At 38.7% G+C, this 23056-nt stretch overlaps 1 protein-coding gene across 1 annotated transcript in view; it reads right to left on the bottom strand.

Annotated features, from left to right (window-relative positions):
• The window catches only part of wdr75 (WD repeat domain 75), a 33772-nt gene that overhangs the window by 3626 nt on the left and 7090 nt on the right, over positions 1-23056 (bottom strand). Inside the window, exons 6-19 of the mRNA XM_065252119.2 lie at positions 22947-23017; positions 22122-22238; positions 21945-22033; positions 21698-21856; positions 20688-20747; positions 20491-20606; positions 20060-20235; positions 9784-9935; positions 9484-9664; positions 4452-4546; positions 4113-4208; positions 3749-3918; positions 3605-3664; positions 3380-3520 (exon numbers count right to left, since the gene is read on the bottom strand). Of these exons, the coding sequence (XP_065108191.1) occupies positions 3380-3520; positions 3605-3664; positions 3749-3918; positions 4113-4208; positions 4452-4546; positions 9484-9664; positions 9784-9935; positions 20060-20235; positions 20491-20606; positions 20688-20747; positions 21698-21856; positions 21945-22033; positions 22122-22238; positions 22947-23017 (1683 nt within the window). The remainder of the gene's footprint in view (positions 1-3379; positions 3521-3604; positions 3665-3748; positions 3919-4112; positions 4209-4451; positions 4547-9483; positions 9665-9783; positions 9936-20059; positions 20236-20490; positions 20607-20687; positions 20748-21697; positions 21857-21944; positions 22034-22121; positions 22239-22946; positions 23018-23056) is intronic.

Here is a 23056-nt window from a genome sequence, read left to right as displayed (position 1 = left end):
TTTGGGGTGTTATTTTGTGTCTCTGATGCTCCCACACGCATACAAACTTGGAAAAAATCCATCCATGCTGTTTTGAGTGAGATACAGGTTTCTGAATGTCCTCTGCCTTGAGTCTCAGATTGCGCGAGTTAAAACTCAGCTCCGTTGTGACGTAACAAAAAGTTTCGTCAAATTCAGTTTGAATTCACCCACCAGGTAGCTAGAGAGCATAGAGCAGTCACTTGAATGAGACCCTCTGTGCTGTTATCATGTCTCACGGAAATAACAGCGCTATTTGGATATTATGGATTATACTCCCGCCTACTTTTAAAAACAAAGTTTTAACGCGTGGTTATTGGAACCCGGAGTATCTTATATACAGTGTGTTACGACGCAAACAGTCCTCAGATTGTAGGTGATAAGACCTTCATGCGAAATCTGATGTAAACAACAGACTATGTATCTATATTTCACGGATTATAAGCATTTGTGGACAAAAATGGTAATTGGATGTATTTTATTGGACTTTCATGGATCATTCACACATCTGAAACAGACTGGATTCGATTCGCGATCGCGTTGTTTCTTCACAAAAGGTAAGAAGTCACGTTATATTTTGCATGTTGTCATCTTCTGTCACAAAATACTACATTTATGATGCTAGAGCTTAAAGCTTTTTGCCAAACTAACCGAGACCGTAACGCCCCGGCTTTTCTGACGAGGCGAGCCTCTAATAACTTTACGGTCCGCATAGATATATACACGGTCCGGACCTCCCGCTAGCATCTAGCGGTCCACAAGCAGTATACATCCCCCGCCGGGTCTTAATTTCTGTAATTTGCGAAAATAATGCGTTTGAAAATGTTTATAACGGGAATATGTTAGTATTGTCCAGGGAAAATGAGTGTATTGTTCAGACTGCTACATCACAATTTACGCTGGAATTTTTGTGTGTCATGATGAGTTTGACACACTGAGACCGGGCCTTACAGCCCCGGCTTTTCTGACCATGCTAACCCCCCGAGCCTCTTATAACTTTACGGTCCGGACCTCCCGCTAGCTTCTAGCAATTAGCACGCAGTCCACAAGCAGTATACATCCCCCGCCGGGTCTTAATTTATTTAATTTGCGAAAATAATGTGTTTGAAAATGTTTTATAATGGGAATATGTTAGCATTGTCCAGGGAAAACGAGTTTGTTGTTGTGACTGCTAACGTAACATCACAATTTACTCAGGAATCATTGTGAGTTTCTTCTCCTGTAGTGTACTTATTAGTGATACTTTTCTGCATGAATTGTCTGTTGGCAACATAAACCGTTAATAATAATAATAATAATAATATATAAAATAATAACAGTATGGTCTGTACTGCTCACGAGACCACTGAGCATGCGCACGGGCACATAACGTTAGTAGTGGGGCGTGATCAAAAGAGCAGTAGCTCATAAATATGTAAGACTAGCTCAAAGCGGCACAATCTGAACTGCCATGAAACAGAGGCTCCTAGAGATGGGTAACAATCTTTTCCTACAAGTTATTTCGAGCAAACAACTTTTGAAACATGCTTTATGGAACTCATACACCTATATAACTTGTGGAAAAGCAGTCATAAGATGGGCACTTTAAGTCAAGCTCGATTTGTTTCAATGAGTCACACAACATTGCATGAAAACAAAATCACCAATTTAACCATTTCTTTGCCTCCCTTTCATATAATCTATATCAGTGGTTCCCAACCTATTTCACTTCAAGGCCCCCTAGTTGCCACAACATTTGAAGGCCTCCCACTAACTCAAATTTTTCCACATAAAATTAACTAAAACTTGGAATGACTAGACAGATGTATGGGAGAGCGGGGCACAACCTAAAGCTTTTGGTTTTGCCTCAATCATTCAAAAAATATTTGAGTTTGATTTATTATATTTTTACACAAGCAACACGCACATCTCTGCAAAAAAATGAACATTTGAAGTTTGTTTCTAGTACTTACCATCAATATTTCAATACTATTTTGTCTATATACTTGGAAGTGGATATTGTTTATATATCTGTCTATAATAGACAGGTATCCACACTGTATTCATTCATCCAGCTCTTTTCTAACAATAGTTCAACTATAAAATGGATACAAATTTCTAAATATGTGAGAAAAAGCTGCACATTTATGAATTTTTTTTATGTGTGACCCAGTCTGTAATACCCATACTACAGTTTCTAAATTAAATTTAGAACTTCAGCCAGACTGTACATAGTTTTGAAAAGTTCAGATGTTCATGTTCTTCAGCATCCTTGCAAGTTAACGTACAACCAACAGCCTTTTGTTCTGCATTTAACGTTAAAGGTTTGCCTGTACTATCTCTCTCTCTCTCTCTCACACACCTGTTTATCAGGAGTAAATAGATAAAAAAAAAATAGACATTGTTGAATTTAAAATTAACGAATTTGAATTAGCCTATCCTACAGCATATAGCTGTATATGTAAACGAGTTATTGTCATTTTGCTATTGTGGTTCTCTAGCTGCTTAATCGCTAGCTTATGGTGCATTACTTGTGGCAGTTAAAATAACTACGTTATATGATCAAATTGAACCAAAATGTTGATACAATGTTGCGTTTGGACCGTTTTTTGGGCTGGAAACCATCAACTCTGTTTGCCAACACTGTCCCCCACCATTACGTAAAATTTCTTGAACTAACAGTTACTGACAGCAAACACAAAGTATGAACATTTCATAATTTCAAGGTTTTATATTTCATTAACTAATTTCACCATGGACATTCGAAAATGGATTAAAAAGAAACTACAGCAACTGCCGCTACCTCTGAACTTCAAATGAGCAGTGTTGTGCTAATATGTAACGTTAGGTATGCGTTTTTTTGTTGTTGTTGTATTGTTCAGAGCTCTGTACGTTGCTCACTATAGCTGTAGTTTTTGTGGTTGTATTACAGAGATGTTTGTTTATAACACGTTAAAACTTAATGTACCAAACCTATGTATTTTCTAGCTGGGGGAATTATATTCATTCATGTGATCGCCCCTTCTGGTATTTTAGACGCCCCCTCATCAGCGCTTGGCTGGCACCGGCACCGTGCGGGAGATCATCTTTTGGCATCCGTGAAATTATTGAAAAACAAAACACTCAACCTTGTGCAACAATGTAAACGGTCTGTGTTACAACTAACCCAGCGTTAAGTTTTTGCCCCGCGCACCCCTATATTCACTTAAATGCCACCAAAAATAATAATAATCATCTTGAATTTAGCTTGTTTCAGCTTATTTTAATGCTTGTTTTGTCCAATTTTTTATGAGGCCCCCTTGGAAATCTGCTGAGGCCCCCCAGTTGGAAAACACTGATCTATATTGCCCAGCCATGCTTGTGCGCATTCTGATAGTCTTACCTCTTTTATAGTAGCTGAACTCTGTGGCTGCTGGTGTTTGTCAGTCAATGGATGGGGTGTACTGGGTTTCTCTTGCTGTTGTCTGTGTTTTCCCAACAGCAGGTAAAATGGAGTTACAGCAACACTGTCATCAATGACCAGCTGTCCCGGAAAGACACATGTTAGGTATACAGGCCTTAAATTATCACAATAACACCTAGATGAATAAGCCAGAATAAACTGTACCCGTTTACTTGAAGCCAACATCCTGTCATCTTCTGTTGCTGTGCTGAAGGTCAATAAATCCTGTGAATTGCATGCGGTCAATATTAACAACATGGATTCATATAAATTTAACCAAAAAAAGCAGATCCTTAGAATTATCTCTACCATGTCTTGTGTGAGGAAGTATAGTTGAGATCTGTTAAGCCACTGGGAACTTTCATCACATCTGGCCAACGGCTCTTCTCGGGGAACGAAGACGGCACGGTGCACCTTCTTCGAGCACACTGACTTATGAGTAAATAAAGGCCGGAGCTCGCTGGGTTTGAAAACAAACACTGCACATATAGCAGAGAATAAATTAAAGACAGCTTGTCGCACGGACGACAAATATGCAACATATAAAGAGTGACAAAAAACATTGCACGTTACATTGTCGTGCAGCCGAGCGCTGAATGTTTGCATTAGATTTGCATAAGAATGTTTTTTCAAAATAGGTCAAACTGGCATTGACCAACCTGCAAATACTTACAGTCAGTTTGTTTAGAGTGGTACGAAAAAGCGGCCACGTGTTCAGACAGAGGGTCCGGCTGCAGCGTGCACACATCTACGTGAGTGATCCATTCCACTGTGAACAAAAGAGAGATTCACTAGTCACAACTAAGCATACAAAACCTAAACAATAATATATGCCTGTTAAATTAAAAACTGGTTAGACTTGGTCTATGTATAGTTACAGTGGTGAACTATGGGGAAAAAGAGGAATGTGCACAAAAACATTTCCTCGAAGATAAAAATATGACAATAATTATTTGTATGAAAACATAAGAGGGTCATTTATTTGACTGAAAAACATTGTAAATGCACATACATGCGCAAGTGAGGAGGTTCCAGCAGAACAGACGGCTCTTGGTGTTGGTGCCAAGCAGGTATTTGGAGCAACCTAATCGCCCGAAACAAAGGTCCCTGTTGGATCAAAGAGGTTTGTCTTTAGTTATAGCATTACATGCATTCAAAGACCACCGTGATCAGCCCATGTCACTTACTGTACATATTTCAATAGATTAGTTTCAATGCAATAAGCCTCTCTGATCTTTAGTTGCCTTACTGTTCATTAAAAATTGACAGGGCAGAGCTTAAAAGTAAAAATTCAGCTTCTCAAAGTGTCATGAAGTGCATTTTTTTATGTTTTCTGATGTTTATAATGTTAGCAAGACTTAAAAAAAACATCCTGTTTTTGACCTTCTCTGTTAAGGGTTGTGAAAGCCGTGTCACAACCTCGATTTCAAAGTAAAAGCCCACTGCTATTATTGGCACAGTTTGGCATATTAAAATAATTTCATTAGCATTACAACAAACTTATGCTTCAAATACAACCAATACTTCAATCGATGACTCAAGTGTGTGATCTTCATTTATTTCCTATGCATTTTTGAGGTAGTCATTATATTATCGTTTAACTGAAGAGGTCACAGAAGGATGTTTATCCTGTTATATAGTAAAAACTTTTGCCTACCGTGAAATATTTACATATTCTAAAACACTGTAACTAACACTTGTGTTACGACATTACTGTCACTTAAAAAATTACATTGTTAAAAAAGATTTTAAACTATTTAAGGTTTATAAAGTTTTAAACTATTTAATCAATGTCTTACTGACGCAATCTAAACTTTGTTAAAAATAAAGCTCATCCACAGTTTTTAATGTAAAATTAGGGATGCAAAACGATTAATCGCGTTTAAAAGTTTTTGTTTACATCATTTGTGTGTGTAAACTGTGTATAATAATTATGTATATGTATATAAATATGCACACATGCATGTATAATTTTAAGAAAAAAAATCTATATTTATATATTAAGTATTTATATTTAAATATAATATAAATTATACATACATATACAAATGTATATACACACATGTAAACATTTCTTAAATATATGCATGCATTTGTGTGCATTTATCTATCCAAGTTATTATACACAGTTCACACACATATATAATTTTTATTCTGTTATAGATTAATTGTTATGAATCCCTAGTAAAAATCCCATAAAAAGCAATGCAAAGACACTGGAATTTTCTAATCCTTGGAGGAAAAAACATTGTCATTTTTGCTTTAGAGAACAAAGCTGCCTTGACCTCGTGACTTAGCAAATCAGTGCAAGATCAAATCCGCTTCAAAAAGCAGTTAACATCCTCCCTTATTATTGTAATTACCAATTATTACATCTGGCAGATGCGTTTATTCAAAGTGACATACATAAGAAATAAGGTATGAGAGGTTGTGCCCCATCATAAAAAAAGTCATGCCATAGTAAGGCACGACAAAAAGCAAACTATATGTAAAACCTTAAGCCATGACTTATTCACGATACAGTACTAGCCTCCAGTACCTTACTGCTTTTATAAAATGGTTCCCTCACATTACAAATATTAAAGGTGCCATAGAATAAAAACAACTGTATTTATCTAGCCAAAGAACAGGCCAATCTCAACATATCACTGACTGTGACGTCAAAGTCGAGATGTACGCCCCAACATAAAATTACTAGGGCCGGGACTTTAACACGTTAATTAAGATTAATTAATTACACAAAAAATAACGCGTTAAAATTTTTTAACACAATTTTAATCACACTTATTTTTGCACCGCGGAACATTTCTCATTGGATGAGTTTCGGCGGATCGATTATACTGGAGCACCAACTAGCGTTCATGACTTCAGACAACAACAAACCACAGTGAACATGAACGAAGAAGCTGATGAGATCGCTTTGGTTGGCACCGTGGATGGGATTTTTTTTTATAAAAAAGAACGGATGGAAGGGTCGATAAGAGCATGGTTGTGTGTAAGCTATGCAACAAGGAATTCACATATCACCGCAGCACATCGAGCCTCAAGTATCATCTCAATGCAAAACATATAGCAGCTAGCGCGGACGTTAGCCCGACTCCGGGTACAACGACTTGGTTGAACAAGCTTAAGCAACAAAATATTGTTTATTTTTATGTATTCAGTCATTATTCATGGTACACTAAAAATCCATGTGAAAAAATAACTTCTCAATGTTCTCAGGTCAAATATTTATATGTGATTAAAATGTGATTACTTTCGATTAATTAATTACAAAGCCTCTAATTAATTAGATACATCGAGTCCCGGCCCTAAAAATTACACATTAAATTAATTACGAATATGTTTTAATGCTATAAACAAAGTTGTGATTACAGAGTAAGCGCTACATGCTCATTAAAATGCTAGCGTTTAGGCTGAAGTTCTATTATTGACTTTAAAGTTACGTTTTGCAGGTCCATACTGAATAAAACCACACACACTTAGGACTCCGAAACGTCCAGTAACGATCTCCAAACAAGAAGTTGTTCCTCAAAATCTGTATTTTTGTCTGATACAGGCTCAAACATATAAGGTCTGTTTATTAATGTGAGCTACTGACATGAGCCTCAGAGCAGAGCAATCAGAGCAGAGCTTAACATTATTATTCATGACTAGGGTTGGGTACCGAAAATCGGTGCCAATAGGGAACCGGTTCTAACGTAAACGGTAGTAACCAGACCGAATACGAATGAAAAATTCGGTGCCTGATTTCGGTTCCTGACTTTTCTTTACCGCCACCTGGTGTTCCGATATGAAGACTTCAGATGCAAAAGCCTCTAAAATGCCATCTGAGATTTTCTTCTCAAATTATCATTTTTATCAAGCTTGTATGTTTATGTTCAGTTATTTCACTTTAATGTCAATGAAAATTACATATTAATTGTCATTAAACTGAAATTACTGATCCAAAATATATGAGCTTGATAAAAATGCTCATTTTAGAAGAAAATCTCAGATGGCATTTAGAGGCTTTTGCATGTGAAGTATATATATATGCAAATAATATATATGCAAATAATATATATGCAAATAATATATATATATATATATATATATATATATATATATATATATATATATATATATATATATATATATATATATATATATATATATATATATATATATATATATATATATATATATATATATATATATATAAAATTATAAAAAAAGTTCCAGTAAATAAAAGTTGGGTTTTTTGGACAACGTGTGTGCCTTTTTGTTTCTAAAGTACCGATATAAGAACCGGAACCGTTAAAAAAATACCGAGTAGGTACTGGTATCGAATAAAACCCAACCGATACCCAACCCTATTCATGACCCTTCCAAATTGGGCAAAGATAGACAATTTTATTTAAAGGACAAATCATAGAGTTGTAAATGAACATGTAAAAACATTTCTGTTTCTAGCACAGCTATTGACCAATCAGAATTAAGGACTGGAACAAACCACTTTATGAAGTTCATTTAAAAAATACATTTTTAAAGGGCACTTATTATGCCTTTAAGATGTTTATGAAGTCTCAGGTGTGCCTAGATCGTATTGTGAAGTTTCAGCTGAAACTACCCCACAGATCATTTATTATAGCATGTACCAAATGCCCTTATTGGAGTGAAAGCAAAAAAGCAATTTAAGCAGTATTTTCTAACTCCCTTAATAACAGACAATGAGTGCTTTCGGTTAAAAATAGATCAGATTCCTGTGAATACAGTCTAAGACAAAAGTTTTCTTAGTCACATTAGCACTAACAATTACATTGGGAAAAGCTTTTGGATAAAATTAAACAGTCATTAGCCATGGGCAGAGCGTTGTTATTGTGATGTCACATTAACAAGAGAATCAAAACAGCATGTCTAATAAGACTGCTTTAGTTTAATGAGAAGGGTTGTTGTTGTTGTGTTCAAACACATTTATGTCCAAACTACGTATAAAAGTGGATTTTGCATAATATGTGCCTTTTAAGCTTCTTTCAAGTTAACTGGTTTTCACTTCATGTTACAAAGCACGGAAAAGCAAAACGGAGTTGTTTTTGACCAGGAATGTCACACACTTACTAGAGATGTACCCCAAGTGAACCCATTGAACTTCCTTTTTCAACACAATAAAGAAGCAAAACTCCAGTTACTGGCTCGTGGCCAGCTCCTAAAGCCCAAAAGACCCCTGCTAGCAACAAAAAATTAAATCACACGGTTACTCCTATTTAAACTGCATGGACATTGACGTTTGCTTAGGATAACCACTAGAAAACTTTGGCAAGTTAAACTTTTAATGATTGTGTCCGATTGTTCAACTAAATTCTTGCAGTCTTTTAAACCGCAAACAAAGCACAAAATAAACGTGACTGATACAGGGATTATAAAAGTGACACACAAACAACATCTAACCTCATTTAAAAGAATTTAAATGGTGGGAAACTTGTGCACGTTTGTATGAAATATGACTTACAATGACAATGCTGTCTCATTGCATTAAGGTAAGTATGCAGTAGTTTTGTTTGATTTTAACTTATTGCATAGTAAGATAAATAGACATGCATTCAAAATAGTATTAACATCACTGAACCACGCACTCTAAAAAAAATGCTGGGTTGGGTATATATGTATATGTATATGTATATAACATATATATTTATGTATTATTATTTTTATTAATATTATTATTTTTATTAATATTTGTAATTATTTTTATTATTATTAATATTATTATTTTTATTAATATTATATTTTTTATTATTATTAATATTATTATTTTTATTAATATAATAATAATAATAATAATAATAATAATAATAATAATAATAAATAATAAATAATAGTTTATAATATATACACTTATCCGATACTTGGATGTCAAGACCTGAAACAGGGTGAGAAACACCAATAGTGGAAAGCTTGAAGATTCAAAAAACCTCTGAAACCTTCACTTTAAATAAGGTGATCCAGACATGAATACAGGGATTGTCCGCAATGGCCTTAGTGGTTAAGAAACAAGGTCAAACCTTATTTCTCCAGGTGGCTGGCAGAAGGTGGTGAGCAGCTCCCAGGTCTCTGGGCTCCAGATGGTGACGACTTCCTGAAAGCTCACAGCCAAGAGAGAGCCATCAGCTGAGAAACAGCAGTTCGTGGCCCTTAGGTTATGGTAGCTACCCACAAAATCACATGACCAGAAGGACAGGTCCTCTGAAACACAAATGGAAACACTGTGGTAAGACGGGTATGTCTAGATTCAGTCGGATAACCTTTCCGTTCACCCTTTTCATTCCAACACTAACACCACACGTCTACAGCGATCGACTCACGTTGTGTGTCTGCGTCAGCACCCAGCACCCATGCTTTAAACTGTCTGTCTTTGGATGTGGTCACCAACATGGTGGTCTCCTCAGAAGAGCTGAAGCACATGGACATAATCTGATCCTCGTGGGCAGCGGCAATGGTGGTGTTAAGCACAAAACTAAAGGAAAAGAAAATGTGCAATTACAGGAATTATTATACCACCATCTAAGATTTGTATTAGGAAAGACAAATAGCAATTGCATGGGTCTAAAACATGGGTCTGAGACACTCCTAGAGTTTAACATTTGATTTTTACCTTTTTGGAATCCATTCAGCTGATCTCCAGGTATGGCGCTACCACTTTTAGCATAGCTTAGCATAATCCATTTAATCGGATTAGACCATTAGCATCGCCCTAAAATTAACCAGAGAGTTTTGATAATTTTCCTATTTAAAACTTGACTCTTCTGTAGTTACATCGTGTACTAAGACCTTCAGAAAATTAAAAGTTGTGATTTTCTAGTTTGTTATGGCAAGGAACTATACTCTCATTCTGGCGTAATAATCAAGGACCTTGCTGATGTAACATGGCTGCAGGAGGCGCAATGATATTACGCAGCCGCCGAAAATAGTCCTCTTAGTAACTTTCAATGGCAGAGGACTATTTTCGGTCAGTGCGCAATATCATTGCACCGTCTGCAGCCATGTTATAGCAGCAAAGTCATTGATTAATACGCCAGAATAAGAGTATAGTTCCTAGCCATATCTGCCTAGAAAATAGCAACTTTTAATTTTCCACCAGTCTTAGTACACAATGTAACTACAGAAGAGAGAAGTTTTAAATAGGAAAAATATCCAAAATCTTTGGTTATTTTTTAGCGCAATGCTAATGGTCTAATTAGATTCAATGGATTGTGCTAAGCTATGCTAAAAGTGGTACTGCCAGACCCATAGATCAGCTGAATGGATTCCAAAATGGTAAAAAATCAAGATGTTTAAATCTAGGGGAGCTGGAAAATTAGCATTTTCCAAAAAAAGTGTAGTGTCCCTTTAAGGCCGTTGTAAAATATCAATAAATTCACAATATTGATCAAACACACATGCATCATTTTGTGAAATTAATAACCAAATTATTTGAAAATAATGCACACTTCGCTTCCAGATGTGGCCACATTACCACCTCGGGTGTGCGTTATTATTTAAATTTTACAAAATTTAGATTAACAAACAACTATTTAATGAACATTGATGTCTTATTGTATTGCTGTTGGCACCGTTTCAGGCTATATGGCAAGAACAAACTTTACATGTGACACACCTATGGAAATACAAACAAGTGACAAACAAAAAATCCTAATCCAGGCATTTGTAGGATTTGCACATTTTGAAAAGCCATTATATGCAAGAATACATTTTATAGGAGTTGTATTACTATAAAGGTCCTGGTTTTACAATATGCAGCCCTGCGAACACAGGCTTTTTAAAAAGTTAAATCTATTTAAGGGCCTGGATTTTTTTCCTTTCATGAGAATGGATCCATAGTATACTATTTTAGATAGTATTTTTTGCTTACCAGACACAATCTTGGATTACATTTATTTTTCAAACTTATGTATAATCAGACCTAGGTACATGTAAAGTTTTGGGTGGCACAGTGGGTAGTACTGTCGCCACACAGCCCTGGCTGGGCTTTACATGTGCTCCACGTGTCAGTGTGGGTTTATTCCAAGTACTCAGGTTTCCTCACACAGTCCAAAAACCATGCAGGTTAGATGAATTGGAGATATCAAATTGTGTTCCACCAACTTGTGTACAGATCAACTTGCGTACAGATCAACTTGCATGGATTAACTTGCATGGATTAACTTGTGTACAGATCAACCGGTTTTCAACATGAATATAGCCATAGATGCTGAAATTGTGTTAACAATAAATAAATAAAGGCCTGGTTTCACAAACAAGGCTTAGCTAAAGCTAGGACTAGACCTTTGTTAAATTAAGATGTTTAAGCATCTTTCAAAAACATGCCTTAGTAAAGGAAGTTACTGGTAAAATGTGTTAATGTATAACATTGTATAATGTGCAATATGTTAAATGTTCTTAATAAATAAATAAATAAATTAAATAAATAAATATATATAACTCATCACCATGTCATCCAAAGCGTTGATGTCTTTCTTTGTTCAGTCGAGAAGAAATTATGTTTTTTTTGTGGAAAACACTCCAGGATTTTTCTTATTTTAATGGACTTTAATGGACCCCAACACTTAACAGTTTTAATGCAATTTAAAATTGCAGTTTCAAAGGACTCTAAACGATCCCAAACGAGGCATAAGGGTCTTATCTAGCGATACGATTGTCATTTCTGGCAAGAAAAATAAAAAATATGCACTTTTAAACCTCAACTTCTCGTCTTCCTTCGGTCCTGTGACGCGCCAACGCGACCTCACGTAAATGCGTAATGACGTTGAAAGGTCAAGTGTTACATATATGAAACGCACATTTGCGGACGATTTTAAACAATAATCTGACACAAAGACATTAATTAGTATCATTCCACATACAACAACGTCCGAACGGTCCTCTTTCTCCACACTTGAAAACACTGGGGCGTAGTTTCGCATACGTCATCTGTTCTGACTCCTATCAGTGTCAGTGATTTGTTAATGTTGTGTAGCGACATCTGGTGGTATTTGGAGTCATTGCGCTTGTAAGGAGTTCATCTACAGGTGTACATGCAGACTGAATGCTCCACCACTAATGTTATTTGTCTATCCTTGGAATAGATCCATCAGTGAGTATGGTCTATTACAGTTGTTTAAGTAGTTAAAACATGTGTAGACGTTCCACTACTGTTGTTTAAAAGCATTTATTTTCAGTAAAAATCGAGTGAATGCTAATTGTGATGCTAACCGCTAGCATGTATTTATCTGGGCTATATATTCAGAGTTAGCAAGCTGTTAAGCCTCATTTATGATTATTCATTTGCCTATATTTGATTTAGCCCATTTATTTTTGTTATTTGAGTGAATTATATTGTAATATGTGCTGTGGTTATTGTATTTATGTTGATGCTGCACATATTTGACTGTAACATAGTGTTTATTTTATACTGTATTACAGTTTTACAAAAAAGAAAACAACCAAGATTTCAGTAAAGAAAACACTCAACCTGGAGTCAAGCCTACTGAGTCTTATTGTTGATGTTCACTATCTGTCTAACAATACAGAGACGTATCTGCCAGGACAGAATAGTAAAATGATGCAAACACAGCGGGAATAGACAACAACTAACTTAGTGAACAGCACTCAGAAGCATAAACCTAGAGATTTAATGAAGATATTACAAAGATGAGTGACAACGGTAACGGAACACATCAGTCTCAGCTACATACAAGGTCTAGAGCCTCCTGCTCTCTCAAGTCCTCCAGAGCCTCATCTCGGACATCTATCAGCGCCGCTGCAACGAGGGCAAGGGCCAAGGCAGAGGCAGCAAAAATAAAGGTGTCTTACGCAGAGAAGGAGGCAGCTATCATGAAAGAAAAGGTAAACATAGAGGCCAATCTTCATGTGTTGCGGCAAGAGAAGGAAGCTGAAGCAGCATCAAAAGAAGCAGCAATATATGAAGAGGCGGCAGCAGCTGAATACATGGAAGGAGACCCGCTTGGTGAGTTTCAGGATTTGACTTTCGAAGATCCAACAAAACGCACCAAAGACTATATAGAAACTCAACAATTTGAACAACATGCTATCCAGGAGCTCTATCATGGTACGCCAAAGCAGCCAATCCAAAAGAACAAAACCCCAAGTCTCCCAAGCAATATTAACGGGACACAAAATACAGTGTATAGACCACTTAAAGAGGAAGAAAATTACAAACCCATTGTAGAGGAGCGCTATGCACCACCACATACCCATAAGGCTCTTTATAACCCAAACAAATACCCAGCCGCTACCTTTCCCACACCTAATCGTGCCCAGTACAAGAGATACTCAACCCCTCAGACCGCTGACCTAGCCCAGTATCTGGTGAGAAAGGAAATGGTTACCTCTGGGCTCCTTGCCTTTGATGACCGTCCAGAAAACTATTGGGTGTGGAAATCGTCTTTCCTTGCAGCCATAAAGGAGCTAAATCTATCTGACCAGGAAGAGCTTAACCTCCTCGTGAAATGGCTTGGGCCAGAGTCATCAGCACAAGCCAAGAGGTTAAGGTCAGTGCATGTCAACAATCCTAGAGCAGGTGTGAATATGATATGGCAACGCTTGGAAGAGATGTATGGTAGCCCAGAGGTTATTGAAAATGCCCTACTGAGAAGGCTAGAGAACTTCCCAGTCATCTCTAACAAAGACATACACAAGCTTGTGGAGTTAGGTGACTTACTAAGAGAGCTAGAAGCTGCTAAAGCGGAGGGATACTTGCCTGGACTTGCATATCTAGACACATCGAGGGGTGTTAATCCAATAGTGGAGAAGCTTCCTTTCTCCCTCCGTGACCGCTGGATAGGGCAGGGATCCAAATACAAGGAGGATTTCCAGGTCCCCTTCCCACCATTCAGTTTTTTTGTCAACTTTGTATGTTCCCAGGCAAAAAGCCGTAACGACCCCAGTTTTGCATTTAGTCTTTCCTCTATCCCAAGCCATACCAAAGTTGAAAGGTCACCAAAATACCTCCCCAGAACAACAGTGACAGTCAGAAAAACTGCAGTCACTGCTACAACAACCCCTGCACAGGCTAATGCAGTTGCCAAGGATGAACCGGATAAGCAATGTCCCATACATAATAAACCACACCCGCTATCAAAATGTCGTGGGTTTCGAGGGAAACATCTTGATGAGAGGAAAACATACTTGAAGGAGAATTCAATATGTTTTCGATGTTGTGCCAGCACCAAGCATATGGCCAAAAATTGCAGGACAACACTTAAATGTACTGAGTGTGAAAGCGACAGACACATATCAGCGATGCATCCTGGAACCGCGCCTTGGTTGCTTGGTGAGCAGCTGCAGCACGCTGCTGAGGACGAGCAAAGCGGGGAGTGTGAACCACAAACACCTCCTATATTAACGTCCAAGTGTACAGAAATATGTGGTGGCTCTACCAAGGCCAGATCCTGCTCAAAAATCTGCTTGGTCAAGGTTTATCATGCCAACAATCCAAATAAGGTTCACAAGGTGTATGCAGTACTTGATGACCAAAGCAACCGGTCGTTAGTAAAACCACAATTCTTTGATCTGTTAGACATTAACAGCAGTGCATCCCCCTATACTCTTAAAACATGCTCCGGCATAGTGGAGACTGCAGGGAGGAAGGCAAGTAACATTATAGTGGAGTCAGTCAATGGTAAAACCAAGGTGAAACTTCCTACTCTGCTAGAATGTAGCAACCTACCTGACGACAGATCAGAGATCCCAACGCCTGAGTGCACTAAATATTTTCCTCATCTCACTCCTGTGGCCGATAAGATCCCTCCTCTTGACATCAGTGCTCCCATTCTACTCCTCCTAGGCAGGGACATTTTAAGCGTGCATAAGGTGCGTGAACAGCGTAACGGGCCTCTCAACTCACCGTATGCCCAGCGCCTTGACCTTGGCTGGGTCATAGTTGGAGAGTTATGCTTGAGTGGTGCTCACAAGAATGAAGAAGTTAATGTTTACAAGACTCATGTCCTTCAAAATGGACGCTCCTCTTTCCTTGAGCCATGTACCAACAAGATTCACATTACGGAGAGAGTACAAGGTCCAGTGCAGCCTAGTCTTCAAACATCATCCTACACCCAGGAGATCTTTCAGGAGACCTGTCGAGATGGTTTGGGGGAAGGTGCGTTTCAAAAAACACCTGAAGATGAAAAATTAGCCATGTCAGTAGATGATAACAACTTTCTCAGAATAATGAAAAGCGAAGTGTACATGGATGACCAAAATCACTGGGTGGCACCCCTACCTTTTCATTTGCCTCGCAAGCCTCTTCCAAATAACAGAGGACAGGCCACCCAGAGACTCTCCACTCTCCAACGCTCATTCAGAAGAAGACCTGAAATGAAAAAGCACTTCTTTGACTTCATGCAGAAAGTCCTCGACAACCAGCAGGCAGAACCAGCTCCTCCATTGCAACCAGGGCAAGAATGCTGGTATTTACCTACCTTCGGCGTTTATCACCCGCAGAAGCCTGGGAAAATCAGGGTGGTATTTGATTCCAGTGCAGTGTTTAAGGGAACGTCATTGAATGACATGCTCCTCAGTGGACCTAACCTCAACAACACTCTAGTTGGAGTGTTACTAAGGTTCAGGAGGGAACAAATAGCCATCACCGCCGATATTGAACAAATGTTCTACGCTTTCAAGGTCAGAGAGGACCATCGCAATTTCTTGCGATTTCTGTGGCACCGAGACAATGATCCTGATAAGGAGATAATTGACTTCTGGATGACTGTACACGTGTTCGGGAACAGCCCGTCACCCGCTGTAGCAACATATGGGCTAAGGAAAGCTGCAGAACAAGGAGAACATGAACATGGCAAGGATGTGAAGGATTTCATCTACAGAAATTTTTACGTTGATGATGGTCTCATTTCAGTGGCAAAGGAGGTTGATGCTATTGATCTCCTGCAACGCACCAAGGCCCTACTAGCTGACTCCAACATACGACTTCATAAAATAGCCTCAAATAGTACAAGGGTCATGGAGGCATTTCCTTCCGAAGAACGAGCAAGTGACTTTAAGGATCTAGATCTAGGAGCAGACCCCTTGCCCTCCCAACGCAGTCTGGGTGTAAGCTGGGAACTCCAGACTGACAGTTTTACTTTCAGAGTATCAAGAGATGTGAAACCATTCACTCGGAGAGGCATTCTGTCAACTGTAAATAGTCTTTATGATCCTCTTGGATTTGCTTCCCCCATTACAGTGAAAGGCAAGGCACTTGTAAGAGACCTTTCATTTGAGCAGTATGAATGGGACACACCTCTTCCAAAGCAAAAAGAGGAACAATGGAAAGCATGGACTGACTCCTTAACTGAGCTGGAACAGATTCACATACAGCGAACATATGTTCCAGTCTCCATGTCATGTTGTAAAACTATAGACTTGTGCGTTTTCTCAGACGCTTCTATTATGGCAATAGCGGCTGTAGGCTATTTGCGTGTCTTTGACTCTGATGGAAAATGGCATGTAGGGTTTGTAATGGGAAAAACAAAGCTGGCCCCTTACCCCATACAAACGGTGCCACGCCTCGAGTTGTGCGCCACAGTCTTGGCAGTTGAACTGGCAGAACTGATCCAATCTGAAATAGATGTAGAGTTGAAAGCAGTCAGGTTCTATACAGACAGTCGTGTCGTGCTGGGCTACATTCACAACACATCAAGAAGGTTCTATACCTATGTAGCTAACCGAGTAACTCGCATTCGGAGTTCTACTAAACCAACACAGTGGCAGTACGTGCAAACCGATGAGAACCCTGCAGACCATGGAACCAGGTCAATTCCAGCTGCCTACCTGGCCTCATCCAGTTGGTTACTTGGCCCTCAATTTCTCTGCCAGCCAAACACACGTCAAGAGGATGAGGCAGAATTGTTTGAACTAGTGCAGCCAGATAAAGACAAAGACATCCGGCCTGAAGTCTCCTCTTTTGCAACCAAAGTCACAGAGCAGTCTCTTGGATCAAAAAGATTTGAAAATTTCTCTACCTGGAAGAGTCTAGTAAGGGGCATGACAAGTCTCATTCATGTAGCAAAGTCATTCTCTTGTGAGATTAACAATGATGTATGTAAGGGATGGCATCAATGTCAGCAGCCACACAACACAGAGCGCTGTCAAGCCAAGACAAATATCCTCAAGGCAGTGCAAGAGGATGTGTATCAGGAGGAGCTAAAATGTCTAACTAAGGGCATCGCAGTTCACCTCCATAGCCCTCTTGTAAGGTTGGATCCTTTCCTTGACGAGAATGAACTGATTAGAGTGGGAGGTCGAATACACAAAGCAGATCTGGAAGATCAAGAGAAACACCCAATAATACTTCCAGCTGGACATCATGTAACCACTCTCTTAGTCAGGCACTATCATGATAAAGTGGCACACCAAGGTCGCCACTTTACAGAAGGGGCACTACGTGCCGCTGGAGTCTGGATAGTAGGAGGGAAGAGGTTAATATCCAGCATCATATTCAAATGTGTCATTTGTAAGAAGTTGAGGGGCAAGCCTGAAGTTCAAAAGATGTCTGATCTGCCCTCTGACAGGTTGGCTATGGACCCGCCCTTCACCAATGTAGGACTCGATGTTTTTGGTCCATGGAATGTTGAAACCCGGCGAACACGAGGTGGTGCTGCTGAGAGCAAAAGGTGGGCTGTCATTTTCAGTTGCCTTAGTACGAGAGCCGTTCACCTGGAAGTCATTGAGTCTATGTCGACCTCAAGCTTCATCAACGCCTTAAGGCGCTTTCTGTCCATACGGGGACCTGTCAGACACCTCAGATCAGATAGAGGCACCAATTTTATTGGTGCATGCAGAGAGCTTCAGATTAACACTGGCGACCCTGAGGTCAAGAACTACTTGCAAGACCAGGGCTGTACATGGACCTTTAATGCACCTCATTCTTCACACATGGGAGGAGCTTGGGAGAGATTGATAGGAGTGGTTAGAAGGATTCTAGATGCACTGCTGGTGAAGGATGGAGCTACCAGACTTACCCATGAAGTCCTAACAACCTTGATGGCTGAGGTTATGGCCATTATGAATTCAAGACCACTGGTCCCAATCTCGTATGATGCAGAGATACCTGAAATACTCTCGCCTGCCATGTTACTAACCCAAAAGGCAAGTGTTACTCCAGCTCCCCCAGGGAGTTTCAAATTAGTCCACCTATGCAAGGGACAGTGGCGCCAGGTCCAGAGCTTGGCGGATTCCTTTTGGAAAAGGTGGAGGGTGGAATATTTAGCAACTCTTCAGCCACGGAGAAAGTGGACCAAGGAGAAGCATAATCTCCAGAACGGTGACGTTGTACTGATAAGGGATGTTCAAGCAAGACGCAATCAGTGGCCTCTCGGATTGATAGTTGAGGTCATTCCCAGCACTGACAGCAGAATCCGCAAGGTTATGGTGAAAACCTTTAGCCAAGGGACAATGAAGGAATATCTAAGGCCAATAAATGATGTTGTGTTACTGATACCAAAAGGTAAAGAGTAAATGGTGGTATAACTTAATTATACCAAGCGGGGAGCGTTCTGACTCCTATCAGTGTCAGTGATTTGTTAATGTTGTGTAGCGACATCTGGTGGTATTTGGAGCAGACTGAATGCTCCACCACTAATGTTATTTGTCTATCCTTGGAATAGATCCATCAGTGAGTATGGTCTATTACAGTTGTTTAAGTAGTTAAAACATGTGTAGACGTTCCACTACTGTTGTTTAAAAGCATTTATTTTCAGTAAAAATCGAGTGAATGCTAATTGTGATGCTAACCGCTAGCATGTATTTATCTGGGCTATATATTCAGAGTTAGCAAGCTGTTAAGCCTCATTTATGATTATTCATTTGCCTATATTTGATTTAGCCCATTTATTTTTGTTATTTGAGTGAATTATATTGTTATATGTGCTGTGGTTATTGTATTTATGTTGATGCTGCACATATTTGACTGTAACATAGTGTTTATTTTATACTGTATTACAGTTTTACAAAAAAGAAAACAACCAAGATTTCAGTAAAGAAAACACTCAACCTGGAGTCAAGCCTACTGAGTCTTATTGTTGATGTTCACTATCTGTCTAACAATACAGAGACGTATCTGCCAGGACAGAATATCATCTGTGACCTCTTGACGTGATGATGCATAGCATGAGGTCGCGCTGGCGCATCACAGGACTGGAGATAGACGAGAAATTGAGGTTTAAAAGTGCATATTTTATATTTTATTGTCAAAAATGACAATTGTTTCGCTATATAAGACCCTTAATGCCTCATTTGGGATTGTTTAGAGTCCTTTGAAACTGCAATTTCAAACTGCATTAAAACTGTAACGTGTCCATTAAAATTTGAAAAATCCTGGAATGTTTTCCTCAAAAAACAATTTCTTCTCGACTGAACAAGAAAGACATCAACATTTTGGATGACATGGTGGTGAGTAAATTGTCTGGATTTTTTTTAAGAAAATTGACTAATCCTTTAAATGTGTAACACTGTGGCCTGGTGAGACACAACATTTGGTTCCTCTGTACGTCTGTACACAAAGCTCAACTTGATTTTAGAAATAATGTGTGATTCTTCAATTGCATTACAATAAAAAAAAATCATCAAGAAACAGTGCTTCAGTACCTTTGCGTTTGCTTATCAAAAGCCCAAAGTTTAAGGTAAAACTCTAGGCAAGAGGATTTTTGTCCTCTTTCCTCCACCGTTGCGAGCCAGTCGCCTTTTACATCGAAGGCCGCCTTGACCACCTCAAACTGATCCAGACCGGCTTCATAAATATACTCTTGTTGCACAATATCCAGCTGTAAATGCAAAATATGAAACAAAATATGAAAAAATGCATCACAAGAAAAGGAGGACCAAGCTCACATGACTTCGCCAGACATGTGCTAGCTCAGCTGAATCTTGACCATATATGAAACTCTACCTTCATAGATGAAACTTTCTAACCTTTACCAAATGACTTCCCCATATACTTGCTTACATGTACAAATGTCAGGTTTGTAATGGTAAACAACGCTGACCGTCACAGTATTATCCGTCTGCAATTGACTTACGTTATAGAGGTGTTTGTCATGCAGAAGGGAGTAAAACTGCAGATGACCCGGTTTCCCATTGAGCACCAAAGATTTACTATGCGGGTCAATCATTAGATCGGTCAAAATGGCATCTCCTGAAAACAACAAGGACATCGGAAGACATGAACCTTTATTGCAGCAGTTATGAAATCTAAATGGTAAATTACTCTACAAACCTTTAACTAAGCCCTGAATGACTCCAGTCACTCTGAAACTGCTCTCGATAATCTTGATCTCTGAAGAGAAAACAAAACAAAGTCAAATATTAAACAGAAATGAAATGTGTTGCATCTAAAGCACAAAGCCTGACTTTAAAGGAATACTTTACCCAAAATGTTTTATTATGTGATAATCCCTCACTTATACCTTGAATGTACTGTAATGGTGCATTCACACCAGACGTGAATGAAGCATATAAGAGACACTCCACTTTTTTTGAAAATATACTCATTTTCTGGCTCCCCTAGAGTTAAACATTTGATTTTAACCGTTAAGGAATCCATTCAGCTGATCTCCGGGTCTGGCGCAACCATTTTTAGCATAGCTTAGCATAATCCATTGAATCTGATTAGACCATTAGCATCACGCACAAAAATAACCAAAGAGTTTTGATATTTTTCCCATTTAAAACGTGACTCTTCTGTAGTGGCATCGTGTACTAAGATCGACAGAAAATTAAAAGTTGCAATTTTTCTAGGCCGATATGGCTAGGAACTATACTCTTATTCTGGCGTAATAATCAAGGACTTTGCTGCCGTAACATGGCTGCAGGAGGCGCAATGATATTACGCAGTGCCCGAAAATAGTCCCCTGCCATTGAAAGTTACCAAGGGGAGTATTTCGGCTGCTGTGTAATATCATTGCACTGCCTGCAGCCAAAAACACACATACATAGAGAGACTACAAGCTAACTAAAGCTGGAAAATTGAGTGTATTCACGTCTGAATTTCACGCGCGAATGAAGAGCATTAACTCAAAATGTTCAAGCGTCCAACTTCACGTGTGAAGATTTTTTTCCGCTTCTGGTGTGAACGTAAATGTAATAATTAGGTGATGATAATTCTTGCAAAAATGAAAAAAAAAAAAGGAAGATCTATAACCATTAGATTTCTTTGTGAAAAAGTAAAAACTTCAACACATTCATAACCGGTTTTAAAAGATTCTCCTTCTAAAAATGCGGACATACTGTTGTCTGAATGGGATGTGCAGTAAAACTGTCCATCAGATGATGCAGTTATGTGTAAGATGGATCCTCCGAGACGGGGCAGGAAGTCTTTCGTGTTGTCTGCCCCATAGTGCCACTGGACAAGCACTGACTCGATGCCTCCACTCAACAGATTAGTACCTACACACACAGTAACACATGTTAATACAGCATTAGAACACACCCCTAGTGGTGAAAACTTCAAATGACATCGTGTCGCCTTAATTACCTTCTGAGGTAAAACACAAAGTGTTGACAATATTGTGATGCCAGTGCAATGTAGTACATGTGTATTTCTTCTTCTGATGAAAGTTCCTCCTGTGGAAGAGAAAAAGGCGTCAGAATGTGTTCATTTATTTAAACCATGTGACCTCCCCACATGAAAGAAAGCTGGAGGAACACTCACCAAAGGCGGATTTTGCCATCTTCGTGACCGGTGGCGATACAGTCATCTTTGGGGTGACAGGCTACGCAAGTAAATGTATTTTTGGTCCCGTGCTTACCCGTGAGTTTTAGAGAAAAACTACATGGAGAGAATTTACAAATGAATTACAAGCGAATTTATTATAATGAAAATCTTGTTATATTCCCCCTACCCTTTTACCATCCCAATGTTAAAGGAGTATTTCGGCCAAAAACAAAATTTCTCTTAATTTACTGATGCCCAAAAATCCATCAAGTTATCCAAATAAAGTAATCCATACTCTTATTTTTTATGAAGAAACCTTTGTGTTCAACTAAAGCAGTGGTCCTCAAACTTTTTTGGCATGCACCCCACTTGTGTATGGTGGCCCCCACTTGTGCCCTTTGTGTGACATAAAACACTGTAAAACATACTTGAATTAAAAAAACTTATTAAAATATCCAATGCTGATTAGTAGCATTATTCTTTTGAGGTTTAATTACACAAAATTCATGACAAAATGTATTTTCTAAAATGTCATAAAACTGGGGCCCCCGGCCCCATCTCGGGGGCCCCCAGTTTGAGAACCACTGAACTAAAGGATGTTATATACATCTGAGATGGCCTCTGAGAAGTGTGAGAATTGTCATTTTTGGGTTAACTACTCCGACTAATCTGCTGTTTCACAATAAAATGATTATATTTTGAACAAAAACAAAAGCCAAAAACAACCGACAAGATCTAAGTCATGTGTTTCCTGAGGCCAGAAAATAAGCAGTGCGGTCAAACACGTTCCTACATGTTCACTCAAAATACAGTATTTATTACCTGTTTGTTATCTGCTTCCTGAAGAAAAAAACTGTAAGTTTGAGGGCTTTGGCAGACGCTATATATTCCCCCTGAAAACACAAGAAAAATATTATGAATAGATAATAAAA

This window comes from Paramisgurnus dabryanus, chromosome 15, assembly GCF_030506205.2.
Source record: "Paramisgurnus dabryanus chromosome 15, PD_genome_1.1, whole genome shotgun sequence".
Taxonomy (NCBI): domain Eukaryota; kingdom Metazoa; phylum Chordata; class Actinopteri; order Cypriniformes; family Cobitidae; genus Paramisgurnus; species Paramisgurnus dabryanus.
The sequence above is the reverse complement of the archived record's forward strand: the minus strand, read 5'-3'. Positions and strand labels throughout refer to the sequence as shown.